Source organism: Triturus cristatus, chromosome 8, assembly GCF_964204655.1.
Source record: "Triturus cristatus chromosome 8, aTriCri1.1, whole genome shotgun sequence".
Classification (NCBI taxonomy): domain Eukaryota; kingdom Metazoa; phylum Chordata; class Amphibia; order Caudata; family Salamandridae; genus Triturus; species Triturus cristatus.
In genome coordinates this window covers 151,454,352-151,468,498 of record NC_140591.1, presented here as the reverse complement: position 1 = coordinate 151,468,498, position 14,147 = coordinate 151,454,352, and the positions used below count along the sequence as shown (strand labels likewise).

General features: G+C 44.1%; 1 protein-coding gene across 6 annotated transcripts in view; it reads left to right on the top strand.

Annotated features, from left to right (window-relative positions):
- BCL9 (BCL9 transcription coactivator) overlaps nucleotides 1–14,147 on the top strand; it is a 685,736-nt gene that overhangs the window by 547,692 nt on the left and 123,897 nt on the right. For all 6 annotated transcript variants that reach the window (XM_085621192.1, XM_085621190.1, XM_085621189.1 and 3 more), the window contains one exon: nucleotides 933–1,232. In XM_085621192.1, the coding sequence (XP_085477318.1) occupies nucleotides 988–1,232 (245 nt within the window). In that variant the 5' untranslated portion in view covers nucleotides 933–987. The remainder of the gene's footprint in view (nucleotides 1–932; nucleotides 1,233–14,147) is intronic.

Below are 14,147 nucleotides of genomic sequence, written 5' to 3'. Positions count from 1 at the left end.
GCTTTGAATGATTAAGTTAAATGACTTTCATCTTTCATTCAATTTCATACTGATTGCATTCCCATTATTCCATAGTAAAACTAAGCATCTTTATTATTGCTGTCTTTAATACCTTTAAATTATAAACGTCTGTTTTTGTTTTTAAATCCATAATCTCGCTCTACACTATGATTAAAAGTCACTGCAGATTGTTTTTTTTATTTTTTTTTATTAATACTTGACGTTCCCATATATTGCCACTTTTACTCTCTTCTGTACAGCCTGTTTGGCCGTTGTTGAGACCTGTTGGTAAATATTAACATGTGGGTTAGCTTTTGTCATGGATTTATAAATGACAGTACAAACTAAATGGAACTCAACACAATGCTAATCTGTTAAATCTACTGTCCATATAGTCTAGAAAATTATTTGTGTTCTGCACCAGGGCTGCACACAAGTGTTTACTCTATCGAAATCAAGTCTATGCACCCAAAAAACAAGTTTTTGAAGAACTTTGTTCTGGCTCCTGCGTCTTCTGCCCAGCTCCCTCAGCTTTGGTCACCTGGCTCTTTAAATGCCCAGCTCACTGCCCTTTGCCTGTCCACTCGTCCTTGACAGTTAAGTGCATTTTGTTCTCCTACATCTCCAGAGAGCTTCTCTGAAGTTTGTTGAAAACCAAGGCTTTGTCCAAACTCTTTTCATCGACTCTATACTGATAGTTGGACACCACTTAGACTGCTTGTTTGCCAGGTTAGGGCTGTTGGGCGATTCCACCTTCTTTGACTGTTATAGTGGTAGTGCGTACCTGTGAGAGATATTCTAGTCTGCTAACGCAAAATATGCATGTCATTTCTTGTTAATATAGTTTATTTGTTGAGCTGCAACAAGTATGTAGCTAAAGTAAGTGCTACTTCTACTTCTGTACTCAAGTGATTGCTGTTCCTTTTGCACAGTGTGCCCTGGAGATGTGCGTCGTTCCCTCGGCAGCAGGAAGCACACGTCCGAAGAATGCTGGAGCTGCAGGAGGGAAGAGCACAGTTCAACAAGAGAGAACGAAACAAACAGAAGGACGAGCGGAAGGACGCCACTGACATAGGCACTGTGCAAAAAGCGCTACAAGCCTTCCCCAACACTACCAGTCCCCAGAGGAACGTGGCCAGCCCGTCTGCACCAGCAACTGTGAACCTTGGATCTTTGTCAATGCATTCCAGTAACCCCAAGCTGAGGAACTCGCCATCGCAAAACGCACAGAGGTAGGACACTTTAAGGGCTGTCCATGTCAATATTCTTCTATGCAAGTGGGCTAATAAGTCTCAGTAAGGCTCTCGTCTGTAACTAACCCTGCCTCTGAAAGAATCAGCTGCTGGTGAGCAGCGCCTTACCACGTAGTAAGGCCAGGCGAGTAGGTGATGGCTGGAAGGAGACCTCAAGAGTTGCTACTGCAGTGCTAAGTTTTTTTTTATTGCTTGTATTAATCTAATGCATGTAGTCCATCATACTAGCTTGGCTGTTGCCTTGCCACACAGTGTGTGCTAAAAATGATAACTTATCTCGGATCTTAAGATTCAGATGAAATCTTAAAAGCATGGTGAATGTTGCATTACTAGGTGCTATCGTTTCTGTGTTGAGTAAGTTGATTAGCCACATAACTGGGTGGTTTTCATTTGTTTTGTAGTCCATTTCTTCTGTTGATGGGACAATTAACAGGTGTGAACATAGTCGTCCTTTTTGAGATCTGGGAGAAAGCTCTTAAGCAAATTGTGTTCAAGAGCATCCCTACTGTATTCTGATTGATGGCACATTAGAGGCAGGAGCTTGAGATAATCACAACAATCTAAGGTAAAACAAAGCAAGATGATCCTTCACCCAAAAGAAATTGGTGGCCCAGCTATTCTTAATTTTTAGTTAGTTTGAATTTCAGCTTTGAAGTTGTTTCCCTTTGTCCTCCTCAAAGACCTTTTGTTCCTGGGACTGCCTGAATAAATTTCCTGTTGGTGTTTAAATTCATTTTGTGTTTGCTGATTACCTGTGCTTCTTATTAATTAGAAAGGGACGTCTTTCAGAGCATTATTTTGGGTAGCTTATTTCAGTAATTCTTATAAAGTAGAATCATGGGACATCCAAGCATAGTTGGAAGTATTAGGGCTACGGATGCAAAATGCTTTTGTTGTTTGGAACTATTAGCACTGGCTCTTCTGTTGATAATCGCTGCCAATTTCTGGGGGTGCTGAGCATTATCCTAAAACTTCCATGCAGATCTCCAAAGTGCCACAAAAACAAATTGACCAGCAGCAGGGGTTCTCCTAATCGCTAGTGCATACCACTGCCCTGGTTAGCTTAGACCTCCTGTGACTGCATGTTGTTCTCACACAGAATAGTATTGCAAGGCCGCATATGTTCTTTGTAGCTAAGCTATTGAGAAAAGCACATGGGGTCACCCGAAAATATTCTTGTAACACATAATCTTTTAGGAATACATTTAGGGAAATGCGTTAACTTTCACAAATTTAGCACCCCAATACCATGTGGGCTAATATTTTGAGTCCATGATTAGTTAAGCAGCAACTGGGTGTTAATAGTCTTTTTACACCCCTTTTGAATAGTGTGGTGCAGTAACACTTTTCCCTACCTGTATTTAATACTCCTTGTCTAGAAAGGACCGTTACTATTAAGCTGCCGTTCCATGGTGGGCTGGTTCTACCTGCCAGATTGGCTTGTTTGCACATTTGATACTTGCAGATGTTCCACTGACCAACTATCCATTCAGTTACATTTCTCCTCTATAGAGCCATAAATGTGTCTAACACCCCCATCCTGCTTATCGTATTTATGCAAATGTAGCAGTGGTGGTCTATTGTGACACAGACCCTCTTGACCTTGATGGTTAAAACACATTTTAAAAAGCTGATGTGCATCGAGTTTGTGCAGTTTCCCCTAGAGCATTGCAGAGTTCGCTTGCTCTTCAAATTCCTGAAGATTGCCAGGGGAACTAATTGATTGTGTTTAGCTATTAGAGAGGAGCAATGAAACTTCAGCTGGTAGGCCACATCCTCCCAATATCTGGTAACGAGCCTCTCTAGGCAAAGTGTAGCTTGAGTTCCTTGGCTCTGGCAGCGCAGCACCATCTATACATGCCTCTCGCATAGAGTAAGGACAGTTAATTCACAAGTCCATCTTAGCCTTGAGGCGACATTTAACTACAGATTTTGATATTTGAAATGCTCCTCGGCTTTAGACATCCTACGCCTCGAACACTGCCTGCACATTTCCAGACCCAGATGTCCAGCACTTACCTGGATCTGTATCAGAATTTGTATTTGCCAAGAACAACAAACCTGGTTAGATTACATTAAGCATGGCTGCTTCGAACACCAACTTTCATTCAAAGCCAGGTCACTTGGAGTCACCCTAGACCCCAACATTGCACCAAAGGAACCCATTACCACAAAAGCAAAGACCACCTGCTGCTAGCTCTCCGTTCTAAAGAAAGTAAAACAGTTTCTCCCAGAAAATGACTTCAGAACTGCTGTTCAAGGCCTTGCGTTTGATTGGTGGTAACACCCTGCTCTATGGTCTCCCAGACTTCATACTTGCACCCCTGAAGGACATTCTACATGCTGCATCATGTCTGAAGAAATATTATCACGTCATCCCCAGACTGATGGAACTTCATTAGTTAACCTTGATGGCCAGAGCTATCTTCAAATCCAGCATCATTCACAAAGTCATAGCTTAACTTGCGGACAGGCTCACCATCTTAGGTGGGTCTCATTACACTCGCAGCCAAGACACCATCAGGCTACAGGCTAAGAGATAAAAAATAAAATGCAGCAGGCCTTTTCCATCTCTGTGCCTAGGCTCCAGAACATCCCCCTTATCATCAGAACTGCCCCAATGCTAATTCAACTTAGGAAAGAGTTGAAGACCCAATCCTTAAAAGGGCACTCCATCATAATGCATTATCAATCCACCTACCGCTCCTATCAATCAGTGACTTGACACTTGTCTTCGACCCTGTGGACCACTCCACTACCTTTGTTCCTAGGTTTGAGCTGTAGAAATACCACCATTTACATACATATATACTGAGGATGGATAATTCTTACATCAAACTGCAGTCCCTTTTGAAAAGTAGAGAGGCCTATTCTCGACTGTTAAAAGTACTTAACTTTTTTTTAAAAATATGCTAATTGAAAAAATCACACTTGCAACATATCTCAAAATCAATTGCTTAAGAATGCCCTTATTGAAATATTTTCTGACATTATTAGGAAAAATATCTGGCCTGAATTCCACACAGGGAGTGATTTATCCTTTCTATTTAGTCAATCTAGCCCTAGGCTCTTGATCGCGTGATGCTCCCTTATCTCTGAGTGGAATCACAACATTGCTGCTCTGATTGTGAATCTTACAAACTTGCATCTCACTTTTAAAAGGTTTACGATTGTTTAAAAGATGCAAGAATACCATTTACTCTAATAGATTATAGTAATGATCAAGGTATTTTTTTCTGGCCATCACATTTTTGTTAATGCAGATTTAGACTTCTGTCAAGACACTTAGCAAATAGTCTACAGACACCCAGCACATGTTCTCAAATTTTTAAAATTTAATTGTTTGTCATGTACTTTTTATAACCGATCAAAAAATATATATACATACCTTGATACATATTTCACTGCCTGTCTCCTACCATCTGTTTTGCCTTTTATGCACAATTATTGTGAATTTTGCCACATTCACTACATTAGTAGGTTTTTTCTAGGTGACCACTACTTTAAAAAGAAAAGTTTTTAAATAAATGTTTTTAATGCATTTTTCAAAAAATAATGTCCATAACAAGGACAGTACAGTGTGGCAATGGCAAATATAAAGATGAACAACAATGCAGGTTTACACAAGAATAAATACAAATGGCTCTGATTGTCTTAACAGGCTTGCTGGCATAACATTAAATGTAGGTGTAAAAGCACTTCAATCGGTAAGTTCAGGGTGCACTAGCAAATAGGAGTGAGGTGGCTGCCAGATGTTTTTTGGTCCGGAAGCAAGGGGCAGCAATGTTGCATATACATCACTAGTGGTATCATAGTACATGAGATCTCTCAGTCAAGTCTTTGTCGGTGGTGCGGACCTGCCCCAGTGCCGGGAGATCTGCCTCTTGGCTAGCAATACGGGCAAAGCGCCGGATTCCAGCCCTAAGCCGGCGGACGTAACCCAGCAATGCCAGCTATGGGGTAGGAGACAACTCTGAGCGCACCATCGTGGCCAAATGACCAAAAACAGCCTCCCAAAACACCAGGACGGGGAAGGGGCACAGTCCCACACCAGGTGAATGAAATAAGCGTGTGGCGCTGCACATCTGTGGCAAGTTTCAGGTCTAGTTGGATTTATTTAGCAAGAAGTTTAGGGGTGACATAGGCCCTGGTATATATTTCAAGTGAAGGAGCTTGTATTTGTAGTTGGAGATACAGTGAGTTTGCTCACAGCAGAATGTTCACATTTTGCCCATCAAAGGATGCCCCAAGCCCCCCTCCCAGGCCGCCCGCGCTGCCCTACCCGCCTCCAGGAGAAGCGTCTGGGCAAGGTGATACAATTGGGAGACCAGATGCGTGCTATCGGGCGATATGATTATTGTAGATAGGGTAGGGAAGTCTTGTGGCTTTAAGCGAGGGACGCATTGAGGCGGCCTGTGAGGCCCGTGTTCTATGTAGAAGAAATGTGTCTAACATAGATGTGTCATGGCCCTCCACCGTTTCTGTGACTGAACGCAGTTTACCCTCCCGAAACGCATCTCCCATCACTCGAAGCTGACATCAGGAGAGTTTGTGTTAGAGTTTTAGTGGTCAGGGTGTAGTTGCAAGCCCAGCATGCAGTCTGTAATGTGTGAAATTCCGTTGGTGTCCTTTTGAGGCCACGCGGTAAGATAGAAGAAAGGGGACAGGGGTGAGCCTGGGAGTGTTTGGGTTTCAAATATTGTAGTCGTGCGTCTGGCCGGTACCAAAAATAGGTGTGATGTTCCTGTGCTACTAGATAATTGTGAGAAGTTGACCGGATATATGCTGTCCACTAATTAAAGTGGGCACCTTGCACCAGTCCAAGCAACACTTATGATGATTTAAAAGGTCAGAGATAACCTTAGAAAGCTATCCAAGTAGCAGCTGTGGAGAGCAGCCTTCTGACTTAGTCTTGAAGGAATGTTAAGCAGCCTGTTTTACCAGAATGCAAAATTATAGTATTGGTTAAATAAAAGGACCACCACACAATAGTTATAAAAATATATATTTATTAATATAACACCCTCTAGTACGACACAGTATCTCCTACACAGAGATCACAAAGCACACAATACTGAAGCACAGAAATTCTAGTAAATAGCACTAATACACAATGGGCCACAGGGTGGGACCAAACCAAATGTTAAAATAGTGGTATAAGAACCGCGACATGAGTCAAGACGGTGTCTAGAGGATGTAGAATCGCTGGGACCCCAAGGAACCACCCATGGTGAGTAAGTAGGGACCTCACGGAGGACGGGTGCAGTGTGGGAACACAACAGCGTGCTCCATACAATTCTATGGGAAAGTCGCGTTTGAAGTTTTAGAGTTTAAGGACCCTTCCCAATGGACTTGGAAGAAACGCCGTGGAAGTTAGAAGGTTGGAGAGCCACCCCACCCATGTATACCAAAGTACCCGTGTTACGTATCCCAGGGAAGCCAGGTGGATAGATCTGAAGTGGCGTATAAAACCGCTGTCGAACCCAATGGAGGACCTCGAAGAGCCGCTGCTGGAAGGAAGAAAAGTGTCAGTTGGAATCCAAAGGTGGATTCTTGTCGAAGAGCACCTGAAAGCAGAGGTGACAGTCTGGGTCACTCAGGGGTGACCAGGGGCTCGGTAGATGAATGCCCACCGATGTAGGGTGCTTCAGATGCATTGATGGAGTTCTTAACTCTGCAGCCACGGGGACCAGGAGACGTTGAGGACAACCAGGAGCCGGATAAGAAGGAGCCGGATAAGAGCTGTCCCACGAAGGGTGTCGAGTACTGAGGTGTCTGTGTCCAGCTGGAGCATCAACAAGCCTTGGCAACGGTAACCCACGCAGAAGGTCAAGGATGTGTAGGGTTCGGACCAGCAAGGTCCAGGAGACTTACCAAACACATGGTAGTCAGGGCTAGCCTGGAGCAACCAGGGGAGCCCAAGAAAAGCAAAGTTGACCCACATGCCGGAGGCACAGGAGTTTGCGAGACGACCTCTAGCGATTTCACCAAACTGCAACCCACGGAGCACTCTGTGCGAGGAGGCTGGAGTTCCTGGTAGGAAGTGGTGGCCGAGGTTGGGGCTACTCGAAGCCCCATGCACTTGTTCGGGAAACACCAAAAAGCATATGCACGCGGTGCACAGGGCTTTGGGTATTGCAGCCCCCACGTCGGATTCTGATCTCAAACTTGGTGAGAGGGCAGCTCGGACCTCGAGGGACATATAAGCCCACTGCCTGTGTTGTTGAAGCCTCTGGAGTTCGTAGGAGCTCAGGGTCAGCAGACCGGACAGCAGTGTTGTGGTGCTTGCGAATGTAGGGGAGTGACTCTAAAGGAGATCTCTTTGGTTTTCCTTGATGCTCCACAGGTCATGCACGGATCCTGTATGGTGCACGGGCTCGACTATGCTTCAGACTAAGTCGGTCCCAAACAAAGTACAGAGTGTCCAGATGCCCAGACGGTCGAAGTTCAGTGGTTTCTGGTTCAGTATCTTGTCCACGTTGAATCTAGGGTCCTACAGCCAGGTTAGCCCTTTTGTACCCACGGAAGAGGGTTGGACAGATTCAGGGGACCCTCCCAGGGGAGGGTCTGCCCAGTGGGGAGGTTACTTCCATGTCCTTTGTCCAGTTTTGTGCCAGAGCAGGAGCCAATGGCTCCCAGGACTTGTTTGAACTGGACTATGCATCTGGACGCCAAATGTGCCCCTCATGCAGACTTTCAGTCTCTGGCAAGCGCACCCACTTAGCCCTAATACACTAAATCGTGTCTGGAAGGTGGCCGAATCTCCCTGTGACAGGATGTATATTGTTCTGCCTTCCCCTGCTCAAGCTTGGCTTAGCAGCAGGAGGGCAGAAATGTGTCTCTGGTCGGCAACATCCATTTTGTGCTGCCTGGGACTAGAAGGCCGGTACCGGGTACACCAGGGACCCAACGAAGCTCGCTTCTGAGAGGTGGAATCATACCTCCCACACCAGTTACCATTGTGGGGGTATGATTCCACCATGTTTGACACCAAACACGATAGGGTTTGTTTCAGCCGTTTTAGAGTTGGTCATGATGCGGTCTCATAATGCCACTCTGTCGTAAATTACTGTCCCACTGAAAACCCGGGAGAATGGACTCTGTAGGCTGTAGGGGTGTTCTGCTCATGCAGTGGCACCATCTCACTTTGAACCAAGCACCCTGCCTTCAGGATTGTTAAGGCCTGCTATAGGAGTGACTGTTGGGTTTTAATTGCAGTGACCCTTTGATATACTAAACCTATATGCATGCACCAACTTACACAGGTTGCAATGGCAGACCTGTAGTTCCATTTTGCATGGCCTCTCATGGGTGGCATAATACATGCTTCAGCCCATGGGAGGCCTCTGGGGTACCTATGCCCTGGGTACATGGGTACCATAAACTAGGGACTGACTAAGGTACCCCAGTGTCCAATCTGGAATGTACCTAAGTACAGAACATAAGTTTAAAGCGAAAGCAGATAGACTGGGGTCCTGATTAGCAGGATCCCAATCAGACTAGTCAAAAACAACTTCACATTTAGCAAAAAATGAGGGGTAACCATAATAAGCGGATCCTACTTTCCCTACAATAATATAAGTAACAAGCATTGGCATTGCCAATAGGTCTCGCTTTTGGGACCTTATAAGTATTTAGTTATGCAGCACAATATCGTTGGTGCAACAACATCAACTGTTGCATGGCTAAACACCTATAAGGTACAAGGTTTAGCCATTCAACAGCTGATGGTGTTGCGCAAAAGATATTGTGCTACAAAACTAAATACTTATAAGGTCCAAAAAAGCGAGACCTATTGGCTATGCCAATGCTTGTTACAATTATGGGCACATCGTGCCCATCAGACCCCTCCCTCCCCACACACACACACACTTGGACCACTGATGTGCGCAGACTCGGGTGGCTTCGGCACCCTCCACAAAGGACGGTTGTTGAGCCCACGCTGGGCGGGCACCAGACTTGTTTACACAGACATGAGCAGCAGCACCCTCGTGCACACATCTAGAGGAGCGGCGCTCAGTGGTGCACGCTTGGTCACCATCACCCTTTAGATACACTCGGAGCAGGGGCGCAACTAGAGCCAAATTTCGAGGGGGCTAAGAAAAAATTTCGGGTGGGGGGCTGACTCTTCCAGCAGTAGTTAAGAGTGGAGATGCAGGGGCTCTGAGAAGGGGTGAAAAACAGCAAAGCCTCATTCACAAACAAATGGTCTTTTAAAGACCTGTGAAGTACTCGGGTGCCCAGGAAGCCGTCTCAGCCTGGGTTGCCACACACAACGTGAGGGGAGTGGGGCTGAAGCCCTTTGATCCCAATGTGCGTTGCGCGCCTGGCTCGAAGTCATCTGCACTGTCCCTTACTGTTCGTACCCACCCACACCCCTATTTAGACATGTTAACGGGCAATATGTTTCTTATGTGTATACTAGTCTACACCCCTCTGGAGGAAGAGCCTCGAAAGCCCCTCGTGGTTTCGAAATGAATCGTTTAAAATACTGAAAGCACTGCTTCCGATGGTTTTCATTTTTTCCGAGTTTTTTTGTTGTTGAAGTTTTATATAGCGCGAACGCGACCCGAAGGTATAACAGCGCTTTACATGGGCACCAGTTGCATTACAGACCCATTCATTTTGAGGCGCGGTGATATTAAATGATTTGCTTAGTTATGATTTGCGTTTCGCGGCGCGAAAGTGAAAGCAAATTTGGCGCGTCTGCTCGCGACGCGATAGTGAAAGCAAATTTGGCGCGCGCGTTTGGCGGGGGAGCGCATTCCAGGCGGGGGAGCGGACCCTTTGAAGTGCTCCCAAAAAGCGGAGTGCATGGCGACACCAAGCGCGTGATTGTGCGCATGCTAGCAATGCAATCCGCTTTTTGGGAGCACTTTGAAATGCCCTTTTACAATAGTCTCGCTTTGCGATCGCTTACGCGATAGCAAGGCGAGACCTAAAAATCTGCGTCTACCTCCTTACCCGGGCCTGTCCTCCGGCCCAGGTCAGCAGAATCAACATGCTCCGGAGAGGTGACCACTACTTCTAAATGCGCAATGAAAGGGGTCTGCAAAAAAGTAGCTTTTATGTGCCCTTCATTGTTTCCTGAATTATCCTGTAGTTTTGTAATCTCAGGTTCGCTCCCTTGATGACCACATAGGCCTGCAATTTGCCTTCTAATTCTGCTTGCTGAATTTTTGTGCTTTGCCTTAATGTTCTTTCTTCGACTATACTATAGTATGGCATCACCACTATCGAACATGTCACCTGTCCCGCATAACATTGTCATGCCCAGCTATTATTCTTTCAGCTGAATAAACCAATACCAGGTCCCCATTAGATGGGTATAAACACATTAGAAGGCCAGAGTTGAGGTATAATGTAGAGGTTAACACTAAAATCGTTGGGGTTTGGGGGGGCTCAATATGGAGGAGGAATTGCTTACTCATTTGTTATCTTTCCTCCTTTTCGGAGTACAAGGAGCCTTCACGTTTTGGCATGTTGAAGAGTATGGGTTGCTCTTATGAGGATTGTGTGAAATGCTACGAGAAATATGATGAGGAAGGTTTTGATGTATTAACATAAGCCCACCAAGGAAGAATTGTGTATAGTATACAATACATGACGCATATTGCGATAAATGAAGTATATTGCGATAAGAACACTTTTACTAAATTTCTTTTGTTTTAACAGATTATTCCACCTAAGTGTCTTGTATCAAATTACTAAGAAGCCATTGTATTATAATAATTTTTTTTTTTTTTAATTCCAGCTCTAAGATATTGTTTGAAGGAAAATATTCCAAATAGACGAAGGAAAACCTTCAATGCAATGTTGGACTCATACTTTATATGTTTCTGATATCACTATGAAAAATGCCTTTTAATGTTTCACTAATTATTAACAGAACATATTTCTCATGCAAGCATTTTTAGTAACAGTTATGAGTTTTGCAATTGGATGCAATAGTAGTTTTTTTTTTAAATGTAAACTTTATTAGAAATTCATAGCTAGGGTGTCACGGGGTTTAGAGCGAAAGAGGAAATAGCACTCGGCTGCTGTTTGAGTTATAAAATACATCAATAAGCAGGGTTTAATGGGCTCGTCCTCTGGCCTGGTGCCACTGCACCTGCGGCACTAATGGAAGGCTAGCCCCTGACAGAGAAAGTGAAGGACAGCACCAAGTTTCATGCGCGAGTGCTTGCTTTTTGGAACGACACCTGTACACCGGCCTAACTTTAAAATCCCATCTTTCATAGATTTGCATGCTTGAATCATTCCCCGTCGTCGAAGTGGGAGTCCCATGGTACATTATATAGATTACCTACTGGCGGTCGCCAGTAGGTAGTTATAGTTAGGACCCTGTTTCCATAGGAAAACCGCAACATTCTATTTGGAATAACTTTGGCGCCGGTCGACGAATCCTCGCGAAATTTTCAAAACTAATGGGGCGCTACGCTCCGCTCCTACCCTGAAAGTCTCGGGGGGGATTCGTCAAGCGGGGGCTGAGAAAAAAGGGGGGTCCCAAAACGCGTTTTTCCCATGCATTTTTCCATAGGACCTTTAGACACAGCTACAGCCCGAACGGCTGAACAGAGTTACTTGAAATTTGGCAGAGAGGTAGTCTACAGGTCAAGGAAGTGCCTTTTGTAGGTCTGGTGTAAATCTGTTCAGTAGTTCCTGAGAAAATAGCATTTAAATCAATATATCTGTGGCAGCTTACGGTGCGCTTACCGTGCGCTTACGGTAAGCTTACCGTACGCGTACGGTGCCGTGCGGGAGCGCGATTCTGATTGGCTGTTAGATCTTAGTAAACATTCGAATCGGTCGAAACCAGGAAGCGGCGGCCGCCATTTTCTCTCTCGCACTCTGAGGGGGGGAGGAAAATCAAAGGTGGAAAACATTTAAAGGGGCTGGTTAGACAGCTCCTAACCACCTAGCCTTGATTAAGGTGTCCCAAAAGAACCCCCAAGGTAAAAAATTCAATTTTAAATTTTTTCGAAAAAACGGCGATTACGCTTACCGTACACGTACGGTAAAAAATAATTATAAAAAAAAAAAGTTTCCACAATTTCCCCCACCCCGTGTGCAAATGGTTCCCGAAGGGCACCAATTGTGCATGGCACAACTATGAAAATGAACATTTAATATTTAACATTTCACAACGAAGCGCATAATATGTCCTCCGTGTGCGGACGGTGCGCGAAGCGCATCGTGCGTACATGGCCCATCGAGCGTAACGTGGGCACGCTGTGCGCGTAGCGCACCGCGTGCCCACCGTGCGTGCACGGCACTAACTGCGTAAAGTAAGCGCGCGAAGCGCACCGCGTGCTCACTGTGCGCGCACGGAATGAACTGCGTTTAGTGGGCGCGCACGCCACGAACGGCGTAAAGTAACTTAGCATTTAAAAAACCGTACAAATTCACTGAAAAAACCATAGGTTTCACACACGTTATAGTTAGGAATTAGCATTTAAAAAACCTTGCAAATTCAATGAAAAAACCATAGGTTTCACACATGTTCTAGTTAGCTGGACATTTTACTCATAAAAAACCAATGAAATTCCCCCGTTATAGTTAGTGCAGGCAACTATAACTCACGCGACCGCAATCCTCTGCTGATGACATATGTGTCTTTATGAAAAAAAAATATTTGTAATATATGTATAGCTAAAATTTAATGGAAGAAGACATGGGCAAATAAGTGTCTAAATACAGTATTAGCATCAGCAGAGGATTGCGGTCGCGTGAGTTATAGTTGCCTGCACTAACTATAACGGGGGAATTTCATTGGTTTTTTATGAGTAAAATGTCCAGCTAACTAGAACATGTGTGAAACCTATGGTTTTTTCATTGAATGTAGATATATATATATATATATATATATATATATATATCTATATCTCTCCAAATTGTCTGCTAATAAGCAAAACGCACTCTCAGTAGCTATATAGGTAACTTTTAATTCGCACTGTAACGCGTTTCGGGAGACGCGCTCCCTTGGTCACACAGTGTGGCATCTCATCACAAACATCCATAAGTACAGGGAGAAATAAACATAGTCAAAGGACTGCCGGTTTGCAGTGCAAATCAAACGGTGATATTGGCGGCCATCTTAAAATAGTGTAAATTATACAAACCAAATGGTATAACTTATACATAAACAAATCAAAATGGCTCAATGTGCAGTGCGATAGTTATTCGTGAAAACCATGTCAATACGTCTCGTCATAGTGACTGATTGAAGAAAGAGACTATAGTCAAAAGGACTGCCGGCTGCAAATGCAGAACTGTTTTTAGCGGCCATCTTGTAATGGTGTGAAATTATTAAAACCAAGTGGTATACATTGTCAAAAATCAAACCAGATTGGCTCTATAAAAGTACGACAGTAATGCATGTCAATACACCTTGTCATAGTGACTGATTGATGAAAGGGACTATCTCTTTCACATTGTAGCAGAAGCACATTTTTAAAAAAAATCGATTACTATCTTGATATAAGCATCATTAGCTCTATATACAGTACGACAGTTATTCATCAAAACCATGTCAATACATCTCGTCTTAGTGACTCATTGATGAAAAAGACTATCTCGTTCACAGTATAACAGAAGCACATTTAAATGATTACTAGCTTGAGATAAGCATCATTGATTAAGCCTCTATGCGTCATGATGACAACATCACTCACAATGTTACAGGGCAACACAGTTGGCTAAATGGAACACATGAATGTGACAAAATAAGTTGAGGCTTATAGTAACTTCCTATATCCGCAATGCACGAAAAATATGCTTGAATAGATTAAATACTCGCACCAAAGTGGATGTGCCATTACAGGGAGGAAAAGAATGAGGAGCACAAAGATTAACTAAACCGGCATATAAGTCCAAATGTACTCATTAGTGTAC